This window comes from Dermacentor silvarum, chromosome 8 (assembly GCF_013339745.2).
Source record: "Dermacentor silvarum isolate Dsil-2018 chromosome 8, BIME_Dsil_1.4, whole genome shotgun sequence".
In the NCBI taxonomy this organism is placed as follows: Eukaryota; Metazoa; Arthropoda; class Arachnida; order Ixodida; family Ixodidae; genus Dermacentor; species Dermacentor silvarum.
Window position 1 is genome coordinate 90,047,790 of NC_051161.1, and position 19,271 is coordinate 90,067,060.

General features: G+C 48.3%; 1 protein-coding gene across 6 annotated transcripts in view; it reads left to right on the forward strand.

Moving 5' to 3' along the window:
• Positions 1-19,271, forward strand: part of LOC119461559 (N-acetylglucosamine-6-sulfatase) — a 56,023-nt gene that overhangs the window by 31,710 nt on the left and 5,042 nt on the right. For 2 of the 6 annotated variants that reach the window (XM_049673205.1, XM_049673209.1), the window contains 5 exons: positions 2,605-2,687; positions 6,712-6,830; positions 8,738-8,841; positions 10,549-10,761; positions 18,472-18,588. In XM_049673205.1, the coding sequence (XP_049529162.1) occupies positions 2,605-2,687; positions 6,712-6,830; positions 8,738-8,841; positions 10,549-10,761; positions 18,472-18,588 (636 nt within the window). The remainder of the gene's footprint in view (positions 1-2,604; positions 2,688-6,711; positions 6,831-8,737; positions 8,842-10,548; positions 10,762-18,471; positions 18,589-19,271) is intronic. The other 4 variants (XM_049673206.1, XM_049673210.1, XM_049673207.1 and 1 more) reach the window with 3 other exon arrangements.

Genomic DNA, 19,271 nt, shown 5'->3' on the forward strand with positions numbered 1-19,271 from the left:
TTTTAACATTCTCTCATTCCTCTTAATTCGCTTACTCATCCCCTTAATTCGCTTGGTCATCCCACTTAATTGGCTTAGTGTACGTCGCTCAGTCATCCCTCTTAATTCCAAATGTCGAAGATTCGATTCCCCCCCAAGGTCGAAGGTTTCTAGCCTTTTTGTACCTTTCGTGTCGTCGACGCGTTTTCACTCAAGGTCGACTGACTGATGAGACACATAAGGCATCCACCTTAAAAAAATAAAGTCGAACGGTTGGTTTCAAACTCCATTCCCTCAACACACAAGCCCGATGCCATACCCATAGACCATGGGCGCACACCTATCTCACATTAATTACTATTATTACCAGTTTCCCCTCGTCATCACGCCGTTGTAATCATGCAATCATGCTGTCGTTATTTAATCGTGTGTTTATGCGCCGCCGCTGCGAAGCCGTCGTCGTCGCACAGTGGTCGTTATGCATTCCTCGTCATACCGTCATCACGATGCTGTCCTAGTCGTTTCGTCGCCGTCATTCCGGCTTCGTCATCCTATTCTTGTCGTACCATCGTCATGACGCCATCGTCGCATTGCAGTCATCGTGAAGCCACGCTCGTCATGCCGTCGTCATTAGTCGCCGTCACGCCGTCACGGTCATAGTCGACCCGGGTGAGCGGTTGTCGTAGCAAAGGGGGCCGAAACCGGGAACAGTGTATGTCGCATAGACCCGAAGCAATGACCTCAGAATGGTCTCAGAATGACCACTGCAGATTGTAAATAAAGGTGCCTTCGCCAGCATGACGTGTCGCTACATTGGGTCAGCGCTAATCGCATTTTTAACGTCGACAGGCAGCGGGAAATGGGTTCTGCCGGAATGTTCTTTTTCTTTCTGTTATCGTTGATTAGCTAATTAGTCAAAATTATTTACCTAAATTAGTGAATACTTTAGAATTCGCGTAAGCTGGAATGACAAATTGTGCGTCGCATTCGAAAACATAACTCTCAATTGTTTCCAGCTCGTTATGTCTTCCCTACTTTTTCTTTTCTTTTTCTTTTTTATTTTTGTGCCACGTTTCAAGGCTTTGGCGCAAAGCGCGAAAATAAATGCGAAGTGAGCGCGGGCCCGCGCGTCTCGCGCGCGCGCGCGACAGCCAGCGCTCTGAAAATAATAAAAGAACCGACACTACTCGGTGGCTGACTCAGCGGCTGCGTGAAAGTGACAAGGTGGCAATGTAACAGCAACAATCAACAAAAAAAGTTCCTTGTTTCTTTTTTTTCGCTTCAGTCGTACTCTTCATCGCTTTCCTAAGCAGGTGTGCACAGTCTTAGCATGCAGTGGCACGCGTGGCTGCTTACATATATAGCCGCCACCAACAGATACAACACCGGCTTCTCAGTATTTCGTGGTTTCCAAGACAGCCACTGAGCTGAGTTAGTTGCTTGAAATCCCGCTTGAAAGCGCTGATGTCTAGCTCGTGCGGCGCGCGGCCGCGCGCTGACTTTCATATGCTTCTTCCCGTTTGTGCTGCCCAACTAACTTTGAAACTTCGAAGAAATAACTGGAAAATATGTAGCGAGCTAGAAACTGCTGAATACGAAGTTATCGACTGCAATGCACGATTTGGCGTTCTAGCTTACGCAATTATATAATTTTGACTAATTAGCTCATGAATGATAACAGAGAAGAAATATGCCAGTTTACGAAGGCGACATCTAACAAAACACCGCTGGTCCCATCCTCGAATTTCAAGCACCTTCTTTTTTTTTAATGTACAGACCTGCGTTAGCTGGGATACACTTTTTAAATGAGGGTTGGTGGTAGGTGAAGGGAAACGTTTCGGCTATTTAGCAGTATACCATCCAATAATTCCCTACGTTTTACGTACTGTTCTTGTGGAATTAATGTCATTGTACCACTTGTAATTTACGTAATTATAGTACGAAAAACGGTTTCCACTATTAACAAAAATATGGGGTTTTACGTGCCAAAACCACGATCTGATTATGAGGCACGCCGTAGTGGAGGACTCCGGAAATTTGGACCGCCTGTGGTTCTTTAACGTGCACCTAAATCTAAGTACACGGGTGCTTTCGCATTGCGCTCCCATCGAAATGCCGCCGCCGTGGCCGGGATTCGATCCCGCGACCTCGTTCTCAGCAGCCCAACACTATAGCCACTAAACAACCACGGCGGGTGTTTCTATTACTGGATCGCATACGACTAGAGTTACTGCCTGTGCTAATTGCTCCAGCACGTCCCCGTGACGCCATACATGGCGCCTGTATCTGGCCGAAGGAAGCTCATTGTTATACAGTAGGTACCACCATAAGACACGCTGAAAGCGCCGAACTGTGGTCTTTCTTGCAGCCAGCCACAATGGGGACATGTCGATTGGGCTTTCCGGCATATGGCAGGCAATCTTCTAACTTGTATGCGATGCGGTGCTCGTGCGACCGGATGCGCGCGTTTACTGGCGAATTCGGAAGAGGGGGGGGGGGGGGGGGCGGGGTGATAGGCGGGAGGAGCTCTAAGGTTCCGCCCCACTCGATACACGCTGGCATGGCGGCGCCGACAGAATTGAGCGTGCACTGAGTGTTTTGTTCGTTTCGTTTTCCGTGCTCCAGACGAAGCACTGGCTAGTACGGCGGGCCATCCACCCTATACCGGAAGATGTGGTTTCCTGGATCGACGAAACCTACAGAAACAGGTAACGCCTGAACGCCCGCACACGCTCGCAGAGTGTTTACTCAATGACAAGCCCTAAAGATGTCAGCTTCCGTGCATATATAGACTTGGCGCAACGTAGTGTTTTCCTACAGGCACCGACATTGTCGTACTATTCAATTCAATTCAATTTCATTTATTTCACGTCTTGCCTAAGGAGACAGAGGCTAAAGATTGTATACCATACCCCTTTCTCATGTCCCAGTGAAGGGTAGCCAACCAGACGCATTTCTGATTAACATCCCTGCCTTCTCTCTTTCTTTCCTCCTTCTCCTCCCTTCTCAAACATCTTTCTTAGCCTCCAAGTTTCTGTCCCATATGTCAGTACCGGCATAACAAAATGATCGTACACTCTTCTTTTGGTAAGCTGCTGGTCATACATGCCTTGGTAATGCCTGTCGTATGCGCTCCAGTCCACTTTATCATATTTAGATTTCCTCGTCATGATTCGGCTCTCCCGGCCGTGACTGATTGGCCTACATAAACATACTCTAACACGGATTATAGAGGTAGGCTAGAGCACTGCACGGGCCGATTTTTGCGGCCCGGGCCCGGCCCGGGCCCGTTTTTACATTGGGTGGCCCGCCCGAGCCCGATCAAAATTTTATGGCGACACCCGGGCCCGGCCCGGGCCCGGAAATTATCTACGTTACCCGCCCGGCCCGGCCCGCCACCCCTTTAACTTAAGCCCGAGCCCGGCCCGAGCCCGACTCGAACCCGGCCCGAGCCCGACTCGAACCCGGCCCGAACCCGGCCCGAGACCAAAAAATACATGTTTTTCAGAGTTGAGAAGCCCGAGAATAACTCGCAGAAAGCCCGAGCCCGGCCCGGGCCCGCGTCAAAAAACCCGAGCCCGGCCCGGGCCCGGGTCAAAAAGCACACGCCGTGCCCGAGCCCGGCCCGAGCCCGTAAAATAACTCCTCTTCCCGGCCCGGCCCACGGGCCGGGCCGGGCCCGGGCTTTCAGGTAAGCCCGAGCCCGTGCAGTGCTCTAAGGTAGGCTGCTTACGAATCGTTGTTCTCTTGCTAGGCTATGTAACATTCCCTTAGTCTTCTGCATATTAGTCATTAGACCTACTCTTACACTTTGTCGGCTAAGGTCCTCAATCATTTGTTGCCAGTCATCTCCAACGTTGCCGAAGCTAAAGACCGCGCAAAGAGGTATTCATATAATCTCGACCGGGTGAGGTGGGTCGTCACCGCAAGAATCAGGAGACGGTGATGAAGGCGGGCATCGTGATGATGAAAAAATAGAAAAGATTGTATTCACTTCATTGGTTCATGGTTTTGACTCTATCCGAGTCTCGAACGGTTCTGATTAATACGGGGGCCAGGACGGCCTTAAATAACCCCTCGTGGTCTTGTGGTGGCCGATGTTTCCTTCGCGGAACTTGTGGAAGTGTCAGTCCTCTGTCGGGTGGTCAAGTTGACGACCTCCTCTCCCTCGGGTCCTCTTTCTTGGTAGCCTTTTTCGTCTGCTCAGGTCGTAGAGGTGTGACGCTTTCTCGGGGATGAAGGGGATTATCTCGTCACGATTATCTCGTCCCACATTTGAGAGGTAGTCTCCAGGAAGATCATAACCGCCTCTTGGGGATGAAGATAATTGCCCCGACACGGGAACGTGCGCGGGTTTGGTTTCCCCCATTGATCTGTCGAATCCCTTGCCGATCATAACAGTATGCAAAAAAATTAAGACAGTTCCACGCTTGTGAAATATGATGAAACAGCGGAGCTCTCTGCAAGCGTGGGTGTATAGCGTAGTGGGTATGACGCTCGCCTTCGGACCGTGCCACTCGGGTTCAAATCCCGCCTCTTTTTTTCTCTTTCTTTCTCTCTCTCTCTGTTTCTCTCCCCCTTTCGCTTTCTTTCTCTCTCTCTCTCTTTCGCTCTCATTTTCTCTTTCTCTCGCCTATAGCAAGTTGTGTTGCAATCGCCGGTATAACGCAATCATATGGTACCCATAAATGCATGTTTTGCAAGCGTGGGTGTATAGCCTAGTGGTAATGACGCTCGCCTTCGGACCGTGGGCACTCGGGTTTGAATCCCACCTCACCATTAAATTTTATTGTGTTTTATTTATTTATTTGTATCGCTCTCTGTCTTTCTCTGCACCTCCTCTCCTCATTTCACTCTCCCTCCACTTCGGTCGAAACTGCGAACACCATCGCTCCGTAGGGATCAACCTCGTCCCTAAACAGCTCCGCTGTTAAAAACACACATAAAGCCAAGAGACAGGAAGACAGCGGTGTGTATTAGAGAGCTAACGAAGATAGCCAATATTCTAGTCGGCAGTGGTGAAGGAATAGCTCTGTAAGGACGTCAGACCAGTAAAAGACCTCAACTCGTTTGGTGGCCCGAAAGCGTTCTGCCGGCTGTATTGACCTCCCGCGAACGCCACGGACCGCGCACCTTCGTTTTCGTCGCCCTCTAAATCCGGATGCTGGATGCTGCTTCGCCGGTCGCCGAACCGGGTGCCGGTGAAGCCAGCTGTGATGCGACTTCGTGCGGCGGCAAGTAAAAAGGTCTTCGTGACCATTTGTATAGACTGTGTTCTCTCCTCTCTCCCTCGTCTCATACCTATATCTCCTCCCCAGTGCAGGGTAGCAAACCGGACGGGCGTCTGGTTTGCCTGCCTTTCCTCTCCTCTATTTCTTTCTCTCTCTTCTCCCGGAAGTCAGTGTATCCGCGGGTTCCCTTATTCACGCAAGTGCACGCCGCAGACATGACAATGGCCAATTCCTTCTCGTTCTTAGTAATCATACAGCTAAAACACCTTGTAATGCTTGTTTAGTAGAGACTTAGACAGGTTATGTATATGTAATTACTATATATATGATAGAAAAGCGGGAGAGTTTGGCCTGAATTAAGGTTCATATGTGCTACTCAGCATTAGAGAAAGGAAAAAAAAAGAGTAAATAGAGACAGAGAGAGAAGTGTTGATGAAGAGGACGGAAATGGGGAAAAATAAATACGAGCAGCGAAGACTCTTCAGTCTCCAATCCCGACCGCTCTCACGTAAGAATTTGATTACAGCCATTAGAATATCACACCGACGACAACGGTCCAGCGAAGGTCACATGCGACGCCTTGCAAAGGCTTATAGATAAGCTTTGACAAAACTTCTGCAAATGATTGTCTTTCCACAGCAAACCGCGGGCTGATTCACAGAACGCGTTCTTAGTCTCAGGTGTATCTAACTCGCAGTCCGGACTGTCTGCGCGGCCGATAAGGTGTAGGTAACGCCGAGTGAAAGCCCCATCTAGTCGTAAACGGTGCATCAGGCGTGAGTTACTTGTTTTGACGTCACGAGAGTCCAAATGAAGTTCTGGCCTCTTTATGGGGTCTCGCGTTTTAGAGCGCAGCTCTGAGGGGCCCGTTCCTGCGGCGAACGTCGGTGTTGTCCCTCGTAACCGAGCGAACGAACACATCGAAAGATGAAAGCGAACGCGGAGCGCAGCGGGGGATGAAAGACGGTGATAGCGAAGAGAGCGCGAGGAGGAGGGTGCAGCGGTACCATGAGGCGGAAAGCGGAGGAGGATGGCCACTGCTGGTATGGCGAAAGCGTGAGAAGAAAGGCGTAGTGTCGCGCAAGACGGGCTTGCGACGATGGCTACGAGATGGCGAGAGAGTAGCGCGCGTCGTCTGTATGGAAACAAAGCGCTGCATGAGCGCAGGTCTGTCTGCGGCGGCTGCTGTGAATCGCGCAAAAGCGATACCCACGCACCACCTCTTGTGGTGCGTGGATCTCCTGATTAGCGATCAGGATCTCCTGATTAGCGAGGCAGTCGCGCCACACTTCGCTCCGTTTGCAACGTGCTGCGCGAGACAGATTGTGCGCGCCGCCAGTCAATATATCGCGAAATGAAAACACGTATAGAGCTGCGCTTAAATTTTGCATTAGGGTGTATCGTAATCGTCGGCGAATTTTTTCGTCTATAGAGTAATGAGCAGAAAAACCTAGAGCCGAGAGAGAGTCAGTGAGCCGGTTTCTTCGTATCTGTTTCACAGATTACGCACACTCCTTTCGGTGGACGATATGGTTGCAGACGTGCTGAGCTACCTGGCCTCAAAGCAGCTGCTGAACAACACTTACGTATTCTTCACGTCCGACAACGGCTACCACCTGGGTGCGTGTGCACGTGGCCTTCTGTGCGGTACTTTAGACAAATGCAAACACACATAGGGGGAACTTCGGTCGCATTATTTATTCTACTGTAACGATTCTTCGGAAAATTGTAGTAGCTTCCTAGAGCGTGTTACCGCAGTAGAAAGCTTTTCGCGGTGGTTGCCTCACAACCATAAGAGTTGAAAGAAGGGAGAAAAGCCAAGTCATTAAAATCAAAGGTCACTAACAGCAATTTGCCTAAAACCTGCACTGAAACCGCACGTTGTCCATACTTCCTTGCAGCGAACATGCAGTTTACCGGAGAACTCAAAAGCATTAAACTTTAGCACGAATAAAAAGAGTAGAGAAATTAAAGGTAGAAATATAGACCTGCCATCATCAAGATAGCTCCATCGAAGTCATCCTATGGCGGCTATGCGCATAGGACATCCACATCTCACACACAGGTTCCTTCTTAAAAAGCAAAAACAGCCAGATTGAAATAACTGAATAACTACTACAAACAATTGACATTAACTTATGTTCCTATAGCATATACTGCCCTAGAAACACAAAGGCGAACCTGGTGGTGGTGGTGGTGGTGGTGGTGATGTTGAAGCAGGCAGGGTTAAAAGGCGAACCTATTCTTTAGAGATGTATGCTCAAAGTATACCATTTCACCCCATCTTTGTTCTATAGACGAGAATGCCGCTGTTAACCATATTGTTTCTAGGTTTTTAGAGATACTTGCACAAACTTTAAAGCCAGCGTGGTTCGCATAATAAGATTTAGCAAAGGAAGTTGTTTCTGTGCATATTGTGTTATATTTCCGTTTATCACGTCTCTGGAGCATCATCACTTATTCTGCTCTTGCGCCATAAAACCCAACGTAAATAAATAACTAACTAAACGTGCAAATAAATTAAAAAATAAAAGAATAACAATAATGTAGTAAATAAACACGCATGGGTAAGACACAGAAAACAGCACCTGTTGCTTTCGCAAATATGCACCAAATCATCCTTAAATTTGTGCGCAAGAACTACGAAACGATTAGACTGAAGAAAGCACACAAACATAGGTTACCAAGCGCAAACTATCAAATGTTTATTTTTCAGAAACTTGCCAATGTATTTGTAGCGACGTCGCAGCGACACATTCTCGACCCTAAACCGTCGACTGTCACCGATTGTCACTGTCACGTCGACTGTCACCGAAAACGTCGACTGTCACCGATTAAGCTTTTTCGCTCACAGATAAGGAAGGTACGCTGATATACGGTATACATGTGCCATGAGTGGCGATCTTAATGGCATAAGCTTCGATTACTTCCCTTTTTCTTTGGTTGCTGGACCTTTGCATTATCTCCTTCTTGTCGAAAATTGGTTCGCTCTTGTAACAGTGTTCGCGCCCCCTGTCATTTATACGTCACCCCAGTTGTCCAACGATACCTGCAGCCCACTACAAGGGTATCTTAAGTTCCTGAAACATTAAACAAATCGTGTGGAGTGTTTTGTCTCGCATGTGTCAACTTTGCCATGACTTCGCTGAGACGTTTTCGTTCTGTGGGTGATTCAAATCGGTGAGGGCTGGCTGTGTCGGTGTGGGTGGTCAGCGCTGCAGAGGGCAGTATACAGGTGACCGACGTAGACCATAGCACGATGGTCGCAGTGATGGACAAGACAGAGTTGAATCATTATCGCGAAGTGGGGAGTTCGCAGCAGAACTCCCTACTTGCGGCACAGAGATTACTGCGATTCCTTCGTACAGTGCATCCACTGTGCACTTTCGGGATGTTAAACCCCATAGTTTATTTCATAATCGAATGCGAACCACCTAGAGCAAATAGGGATTGTCACTGATCATTGGGTTCATTGATCAGGCGCCCTGCATTTCGAAACAATGAGACCGCTTCATTTGCTTTTTCAGGTCAGTACTCGATGCCGAAGGACAAGCGGCACCCCTACGAGACGGACATTCACGTGCCCCTGCTGGTCAGAGGGCCTGGCATCGTCGCCGGCAGGACGGAGCAGGTCAGCACGCTTGGCCGACTATCGACGCAGAATTACTCGCACCGTTTATTCGCATTCGTTTTATTCGCCTTGATCAAACCAGCGCGACGGCATCGCCTTCGCGGGGTCGACGGGACGTTGCATAATACTTGTATCTGAGCCAGCTGAACTGCGCCCATTAACCAATCCGTCGGGAACGATTACAGAGAAAGTTCTAATCTTAGTCCACTTAAACGCAAGTGAAATATAGATCTATACATATATGTAGCGTAATTGGCAAAGCACCGCACGCTGGGTTCGACGCCCACCCGCGGCAAGTTATCGTCCATTTTGATTTCCCTTTAACCTATTATTTCCACATTTCAATTAAAACACAACAATTACGTTCCCCTATGCTTCCTGCAGCTTGGATGTCTGTTTTGTCGTACGGTTTTGACTAACAATAAACGAGCCCCTTCGATCCCCTTGCCCTTCTCGCTCACGTATATTAATATATAGCAGACGTCTTAGTCAATACCGGCTACTCCTTCTGTCTTGATTTCGCGCTGCCGTGATGAAAAACAGCATAACGGATAGAAATAACTCTTACAATATCCGGCACCACGAACAGAATTGTAGGCGCACGTACATGCAGTAAGCTTGACGCGCAGTAGCTCAAAATTACACACACTGCACAGCACTACACGCGCAGTAATCACTCATATGGTCACGTATACAAGTTGCATATAGTAACAATATGTACGTTGCAGTGCACAACGCTTAGATACGTAACTTAGGTCGTGTTCAGTTTGGACAAACAATACATACATAGCACAGCCGTTCATGCTATTATCGCCAGCAAATATTTACGACTTTTGAATATCATTTTGAGTACCCCTGCAATAATGCCCATGTGGTGCTGCAGATACTTGTATAAATAAAATAAATAAAATAAATAAAAAAATTAAAAAATACTAGAAGTGCTAACCGGGCACTCTTAAAACCCACTTGTTGGTCATATAGGCCCAGGATTTCGTATAGCAACACCGGCCTTGTGTTTAATGCGCGCAATTTGTCATTTATTCTTTTTTCCATAAACCGTATTTACCGCAGCGTCATACAAGGCGTTCAGCATCTTCGTACGATCCAATACACGAGCGCACGTCACTCTCGGTTCCGTTTATTCCCTACAGAAAGCAGCTAGTATAGGGTGTGCCCAAGCGCAACCTGCGCATTGCGTAAAGGGTGGAAGTATACATGTTTATGCGGTATGTATTTCACGATGCCAAACGCGGAGACTAGACAGACACTATGCATTACGCTCCGTCATCTTGTGCTAAGTCTCCTTGCAGCCACTGAGAAATACATTGCGCGTAATCTTGAAACGTGTGTTACAGTTCCAACAAATCGGCTGACTATCGGAATAATAAACATGTATTATCTTGGCATAGCACTTCTGGTGTCCTCCATAAGTGCCCAATCGTAGAAAGTGCCGAACGCGCTGTTCTTCTTTTTTTTTTCTTTGTATGCAAATGCATGGCTGTAATAAGCAGGTTTGTGACAACGCTTTATTTCTATGACAAGTATCATTTCTCCTCGTTTCTATCGTTCTTTACTCGCTCGCCAGTTTAACGTTTACGGAGAAACGGCGGGACGCCGTCAGTTTTACCCACATTTCCCATTTAATCCGAACAATATCAATCAATCGATACTGGCCCTCTTATGAGGAAGTATCGCCTGCCTGCGCAGGGCGTGGCACTGAACGTCGACCTGGCGCCTACATTTCTGGACCTGGCCGGCCTTCCATCCCGCGGAGACATGGACGGCGTCTCGCTGAAACCGCTGCTACTCGGTGATGCGTCCCGCAGCAACCGGCCGAGGCAAAGCTTTCTGGTCGAATACACAGGCGAGGGTGAGGAGAGTGAGCACCACGGGAAATGCCCCGTGCTCCAAGACGTGTCGGTAAGCCCACACGGCGAGTTTTTTTAGGGTCACAGGCCCGTCGCATCTATACGAACATTTAAATTGTGGGCTTGAAAGTCCAGAAAGTGCCCAGTGAGGGACGACGTATATAGTGGTTGGCTCCGGATTAATGTCGACCATCCGGGTTTCTCTAACGTGCACCTAAAGCTTGGTACATGAGTTGTGGCTCAGTAGCTACGTAGGCGTTTTGATGCTGAGAGAGAGAGAGAGAGAGGTCGCGGGTTTGGTTCCCAGCAATGGCGGCCGCATTCCGATGGAAGCGGAATGCAAGAACTCTGGTGTACCATGGACTGGGAGCCCATAGGTTCGAAATTAATCCGAAGCTATGTACTACAGCGTCCCTCGTCACCTATGTGTTGTTTGGGAAGCATAAACCAAATAAATTATATAATTAATGATAAATATTCAAATATACACTGTATAGAGAGTACGCCGAGGTTTACAGAATGATGGTGGTAAGAGGATTATTTTACAGAGTTTAGAGAAAGCCGAATAGCCTTCTGAAAACTCGCCAAAATAAGCGGCATGCCTTTTCCTAAATTGCCAAACTAAATAAATAAATAAACAAAGAAAGAACGAAAGAAGAAATGAAAGAAGGAAAGAAAGAAAGGGAACATTTCTTTTAAAGAATGAATTGCAGAAGTGTTTCCTTGATTAAGGAGGAGGAGGAGGAGAGAAAGAGAGAAGGCAGAGATGTTAACCAGAAATGCGTCTGGTTGGCTACCCTACTCTGGGGGGACGGGAAAGAGGGAAACGCGGAGAGCTTGAGCAAGTCAAGGGCGTTCAGATAGGCCAGTCACCCTCAAGGAAGACAAAAGTGCCTTCACAGCTTTTTGGGCCGACGAGCGATGGGGAGGGTCTTGCACTGACAACGGCCGATCGTCCTGTCGTCGCAATGTGATAGATAATGTTTCTCTTTCCGACTGAATTCGATGGCATTGACACAATAAATGTTCGATATTCTCTTCGCCGCCGCAGACGTCGCACGCAGCACTGTCGGTCATTCCAACCAAAGCAGTGTACGCCTTCGTGAAAGCCACTCCCAAGCACAGCCGGTATAGAAGCGATGCCTCACGTCGGTAAAGCCCGGGTGGAGGTCGGAGTTGGAGCGAAGGGTTCGTGTAACCTGGTGCAACTTACATTTGGAGTGTTCCACTTTGTTAAAGAGAGCTTGCAGGCCAGGTGACGAAGCTGCCTGGCAGCGTTGGTTCTGGAAAGAGGAATGGGAACGCTGTGTTGTTCTTGGGCCGCGATATTGTAGCGAGGCATTATGACTTATTCTACTCTAGTCTTATCATCCACCGCTCACGGCCAGCTGATCCCTTTGATAACGCGAGCGGACCGTCGCTCCGACCACTGACAAAGCGCGATAAGGGCGAAAAGGCATTATTACCGGAAAGGCATCGCTACAATATACCAGCCTTGATGTGACTCTAGGGCAGCTTTGTCTGCGTGATCATTTCCACTGATCTTGCAATGGTCAAGTAGTCACTGGAAAATAATTTCATGGCCTTTTTGTTTGACGTCATGGTGAAGTTGACAATTTCGTACGTTAGTTGTTCGTGAGCTCCACGTCGGAGAACTGACTGCATACTATGTAAAGCCGGTCTCGACTCGGGAAACACGGCCCATGTACCAGGACTCTGTGCATCAATAAATTGAAGTGCACTGCGCAGAGCCGTGAGTTCTGCAGCCGTGTACATCGTGCATGTGACGTCTTGAATCATAATGTTATTCCTCTCGTCGGTATAAACACAGAGCACCGCCAGAACTGGCCGATGTAGTTGATCCGCCAGTATAAACGTGTACGTGGCTATTGTATCTCTCGTACATCAGGAGTAAGCTCAATCGCTTTAGTGCAGACGGTGATAGATCTGACTTTTCCTGAAGTCCTGGAATTGGACTGGACTGGAAAAACTTTATTTGGGTCCTGCAGGACGCGCTTAGCTCATAGCGGGCGTCTCCCACGTATGGACCGACAGGAAATACCTGGCGGCCGCTTCGTGGGCCTGCTGGACGGCCCATTGCTGGCCGGCGAGAAGCGAGCTTCTGAGGGACTCCTCCCACTTCTCCGAGGTAGAGTCGGGATGAGCGTTTCAACACTCCCAGAGCATGTGTGCGAGTGTCGCCGTGTCGCACGAGTGTCGCACGAGTGTCGCCGTGTCGCACGAGGGGAACGTGTCGCTGGGGTAGAGAACGTGGATAGAGAACGTGGAGTTTGGCGGGGTTTGGGTACGTGTCTGTTTGTAATAAGTGTAGGGTTAGCGCCTGCGGCCTTTTAAGTTTGGCCTGTGGGGGCGGAAAGACGCGGCGTCCAAGGTAGAAGTGTTTTGTGATTTCGTTGTACGTAATGGGTGCATCCCGGTTGGCCTCTGTCTCGGTGAGGTGGGGTTGCCCTGGGACGGCGCAGTCAGTAAGCGCACGCGCTGCGTCGTGGGCAATCTCGTTGAGGTTTGGCGGGGCACCCGGCACCCGGACGAGATGGGCGGGGAACCAGATGATGGTGTGGTGCTTGATGGTACTCTGATCCGCCCTGCGGAGGATGCGTAACGCCTGGTCCGAGACGACGCCGCGTTCGAAGGCTTTGATGGCCGGTCTTGAATCGCTTTAAATGACTGCCCGTTCGCTGTCGAGCACAGCTAGGGATATGGCTACTTGCTCCGCTATTTCGGGCTCGTGAGTGAGGATCGTGCTGGAGTTGAGGATCCACTGCGAGGATGAGACCGCGACTGCGGCGAAGGCTCGGTTGTTGCGATAGGCAGGGGCGTCCACGAACGATACATCGTCCGTTTTCATGTCTATGCGCCTGAGAAGGGTGGTCGCTTCGCGCAAGGCGCCTACCTCTCTGTTCAGGTCGGGATGCATATTTCGCGGAATGGGAGCGATCGTGATGAGCTCTCGGATCTTGCGGGGGACCGGCGTCAAATCTGGGGATCCCTGGTAATCGAGGAGAAAAAGCCGAGCTCGCGCAGAATGTGACGGCACGAACACCATGGAGGAGACACCGACCTGGCCGCAGGTGTGTACCTCGATGTAAGCGAGGCACGATATGCACTGACAGTTGTGATATATGACGTGCGGGGTCTTTCCAGAGTGGGTGCAGCGAAGTGGGTGGCAAGGGGTCCAGACAATGTACCTGATTTGTGCACGCATTGTCTCGACGGCGATGTGCGTCGTGATTGAATAATCTTGAGCAATGGCAATAGTTTCAGCCGTTGACGCATTGCATGGCACTCCAAGGCATATCCTAAGAGCTTGCGCCTGAATGCTCTGAATTGTACGCAAATTTTTGCAGGTGTTGGATATAAGAGGTAGGCTGTACCGGAGGAATCCAACAAACAACACTCTGTACAGCTGTAACATGGATTGTGTGGACACCCCCCAGTTCTTTCCTGCAAGTAAATTGAACAGATGACAAATAGCCATCAGGCGATTTTTCACATGGTTCACGTGAGGAGTCCAGGACAGGACAGATCTCTGTCAATCACAGCTCCCAAGAACCTGTGACTTCTACTGAACAATATCACTTTTTCGTTGATTGATATGCCGTATGCAGACATTGGCTTCCGGGTAAATTCCACCGCTGCGCACTTTTCCCACGTCACATTCAGTCTTTGTTTACGAAGGTAGCATGATGTCGATGAGGCCGCCTTCTAAAACCAAGCGCGAAGCTGAAGCCGTGTCACCCCCGACGTCCAGATACAAATGTCGTCGGCGTAGATAAAGTCGAACGGTGCTTGGCAGGTTCTCGATTAGTCGAATAAGGGCTAGATTAAAGAGCGTTGGGCTTAGTACTCCGCCTTTAGGGACTCCGCGGCTACTGTAATACCCCTGTCAAGCGGGCAAGTTAAGTGCACTTACGGGGAGTGCACTTCGGGACCTTGAGTGAACTTTAGGCTACGCGGTGCTAAACGGGAAAACGGAGTGCACTCGCCGTAAAGAAACATGGCGACAGACACGAGCGCGTTTTTTTGAATATGTAGATAAAAAAGAAGAAAAACTTCTAAAAAGTGATTGTTTTACGTGGTATTATAAATAAAAACAAACTTAATCTATTTTTTCTCAACAAAAACGTCATTTCTTTTACTATGAGGTGTTGCAAAGTCAATGCCGGCCAAGACGAATACCTAGCCAATACAGAACAACATGGCGGCGTGCGACGATGCTGCGTATACGATAATTTTGTTCATTAGTGTGCTGTTTCGCTTCTCGCTAAACACAAATTATTTTGTGTTTAGCTGTTCAACAACTAAAACGAACTTCTGTGTCCTTTTTTTATGCATTGCATTCTGTACCATTCAAACCGCTGGCGGCGAGGCTACGCACTCGACCAGCAAAGTGCGTTTCGTGAACGCACTCCGACCGGAGTGCACTCTTCTGCGAGTGACACTCCGCTTGCGCCGTTTAGATTTGGCAAAGTGCACTTAAACCGAGTGACACTCTCCGTAAGTGCACTTAACTTTCCCGCTTGACAGGGGTATAATACTGGGGTGTCGGGCCATCCCCGATAAGCACGTAGAATGATGGCATCTGTAAGTAGCTACGAACCCAGAGATATGTCTTGCCACCAAGTCCTATTACTTCTAGTACTTTAAGGATGGCTTCATGGGTGACGTTGTCGTAAGCCCCTTTAACCTCTAGAAACAAGGCATCAGACAAGCGTTTACAGGCCATCTGGAATTCGACATATGTTACCAAGTCGACATCGTTGTCTATAGACAACTCGGTGGGCTTGCTGACTGTGTCACTTGACTGGCTCCCGCGTTTCCTGGACGTAAGCCGACCTGACGGCTGCGCGCTAGGAAGGTCCTCGGAAGTATCTTCGTCCATTGCCGCAATGAGGGAGTGGCAGCTCCCAGAGTTTGCAAAGAAACAAATCGAAAACGCAGAGACAACAGTGCAAGCGTTCAACTAAAGAATCACTTCACCGTCTTCTCGTTCGAATAAACTAACGCACTGTGTATAGGTTCTACTTTCATGCGAAATTAAAAGGTAGCTGAAATTGATTCAATACGATTCAGAACGGAAAACGGCCAAATGTCGATTGTCAGTATCGATTGCAATGTTACCTTTTGCAAACTATTCATACGGTAATGATTTTTGAGTCGCACTGTTCCCGTTCCATGAGCGTTGCTGATTCAAGTAAGTGTTCCAATCCAGAAACGTGATAATCTTATCAAACGCAATGACACATGTCTGCTCCAATAGCCATATCGCCTAATAGGTAAATATATGCTGAGCACCAAGAAGTCCCAAAAAAAAGGCACGCCAAGTTACTGAAGTATTATGTATATATGTAGGGGTTAAAGCGAAGGATAAACAATACCAAATTGAACAACGATTCCCAGATATGTGGGGGATTGGACCTGTTTTTTTTCTGTTTTTTTGTATCCGTATCTTGTTTCTGTTTTACTAAGTGCAAAGTTCGCTTGTTGTTGTTTTGCATGCAGAGTCCTTACGATACCCCTAAATTCTCTGTGCTCATGTTTTGTTCTTACCTACCCCAAAGTAAGGTCACAAGGTATTACGGCTAAAATAAATAAACAAATAAATAAATAAATAAATAAATAAATAAATAAATAAATAAATAAATAAATAAATAAATAAATAAATAAATACTGCATTTGCGCTGAAATAAAGAATATAACATATGCGTTCTTTCCTTCCATTGCGTTTTTTTTTTTTTTTTAAGTTTGCGAGCCCAGGCGTCAGGCGACAGAGTTCTGCAAAAAAGCCAATTTTTTACAGCGAAGCTGATAATGCGATTCAAGCGCTCAAAAACATTATGTGCCAGTTATCACGGTCTTCTAAAAAAGAAAAAAAAAAGAGAAAAAAACACTGCAGCGCACACGAAGTCTATATGTTTAGAAAATGTGGGGAACGTTAGGGGCGACGTGCAGGCATATTTTAAAGCGTGCGTATCAATTAGGCCGTATAGACGAAAATTGCTACACCCTCATTTTTCACCCATAAAGCTTTTCATCAAGCGAGGGGCAAATATCTGGCAACCAGCGCGCGGCGAGCTTTTTTTTCCTCCATTCTACATGGCTTGTGCGAGCCGGCATGGTGCTGCTTGAATGTGATGTCATCGCGTGGTTTTGGAGATGCTTTAGCTCCTTTTGTGAAATAGTTGCGTAGTGTCAACTCGTAAGAGGTAGTCGGGGAAGCATTCTGTCGTCTTTGGGCGCAACTGCAAAAGGCGGGAACTCTTGGCCGCGCAAACATGCAACGGTGCATCACCAGCCGCAGTGTGTGTTGCCGCGAACTATTTTGACCGCATATCTATTTCCACCCGGCGAAGAGCAGCAGCGGCATCTGTGGATTGCCAGCATGAAATAGAAAGTCTTCTCACTATCTGGTCGCTTGGCGTGGGCATTGAAACAGAAAATGTTTGTGCGCGGCCAACCTACTGCGACCCTGAAACGTCTGGGCACCAATCATTTTAATATTTGCATCAACCACCGATATCGTTCTCACGCGTTTAAAACCTACTATGCAATGTCTAAGTTGGACATCCTGCACGAGGCCGATGGGGTGGCAAAGAAGGAAGGAAGGAAGGAAGGAAGGAAGGAAGGAAGGAAGGAAGGAAAGAAAGAAAGAAAGAAAGAAAGGAAGAAAGAAATAAAGAGCAGGTGCGGGAAAAGCTGCGCTGGTGCCTGATCATGTGACGCGCGCGACCAATCAGGGTCGTTTGGTGTGTCGTGGGGAGGGAAAGAGAAGGAAATGAGGTTGGCGCGCGCTCCGACGAACTTCCCTCCCCTCAGATCAGTTTCGGCGCGCGGATGGGAAGGCTCGCGCTTGGTGCGTTCCGCCGAGGTGCAGGCTGCGTTTGAGCCACGGCGCGACGAATTTGCTCGGGAAAGGGCTCTAGCGTGAGGGCTTCCGAAGCCCAGGCGAAACCCCGAGTTGCGGACCCCGAGTTTCGGGAGCGCAATGTTGAGGCCAAACGTCAGCGAAAAGACCCGGAGTTTAGGGAATACGAAGCGGACCGCCTGCCACAGCGTCGTCTTGCCCACAAGCTTCGCTTACCCCTATTTCCTCAACAGGGGAAGGGCTCTGATTTTTTCTGTACATAGTGTCATTCAGTATCACATGGTGGTACGCTGGTGTGTACGTATGCATATTAACCCCTTCTTTTTTTTTTCAAATAAAAAGCAGTAACGAGTCCAGCCGCTGTCTTGGCCGTTTATTCTGATCCTTTGTGTCGTGTACTGTGCGCTGCCTCACGCGTTTTAAGATTATTTGTCCTCAAACTCGCCCATCTATCGACACTGCTCAACAGTCTGCCCTCTAGTTGGCCGATCATCGCCATCGGCATCCTGTCGGCATCTTGTCGGCATCGGTGCCGTTTCGGCTCAGTGTGACTGGGCCTTGGGGGATAAACTGCTGTGGCGTTCGTGGGACCTTACTTCTGTATTCAGAAATGTATCTTAACTTGAAAACCATGCTTCACTTGATCTAAATGACGCCTGTCACGAACGCACCGAAGGAAACGCAATGCCACTGAACTTCATGCATGAACTTCAAGCTAACAAGCATTCTTGAATACGGAGGTGAGACTAACGCTGGTGAGTGTGAAGCCTTCCTATAGGCAAGCAAAGCAGCGTTGAACGTGCTCTTGTACGTTGAAAAGCTCCGGTTCGCGCGCCTCGATTCAAATTGTAAGTTCACTTTTTCCCTTCTATATAGGGCTGTGACCCGGCTGTCGAGTGCGAATGCCAAGACTCCAAAAACAACACGTACCTCTGCACGAGGCACATATCTGCAGAAGCCAACACCAAGATCTGCGCGTTCGACGACGATGAGGTGAGTAGGCGCCGTAATGTCGTGAGAAAGGTCGACACACAGCGTGAGTGCCTTCTTCGTTTGGAAGAAGGCACTCACGTGTCGCCTCTGACTTCAGCGCACTGCCTTCTCAGTCAGATCTAACGCCTCATTATCTGAGTTCTTGACCATTGTAAAAGCAGCCATCTTCCGTGCGTAGACGAGGAAAAAAAAGAACAGCAGACAACTATCAAGGAAAACATTCGTGCAATGCTCAAATTGTACCAATAGACCTATTATAGTAAACAAAGTTGAGGGAGACAAGTTCTCGTTATATCGGTGACATTTTTCCGCCCGCTGATTTAACGATGACGGCGATATTAGGCTCGATTGATAAGTTACTCTTCTAGAATATCGAAGTGATCAGCCCGCGATTGGAAACTTGGGCAACCAGAAAAGCAGCTGAATCTAAAAGCGAGAGACGCCGCCATCTTAAAATTTCCGTAGTAGCCCTCCCTGTCGCCACAAATTTTGACATAATTTGTTTAGAAATTCTTAAGTATTCGTCAACAAATAATGATTGCGTTGAATAACTTTAAATAAATTAAGTCACTCAACCAAGCGAATCGGAAAAATTACTTCACCACAATAAAAAAAAAAAAAAAAAAGAAAACGCGGTCCAAACGCGGAAAAGTACTTTGAAATCTGTGACGCCACACACATGC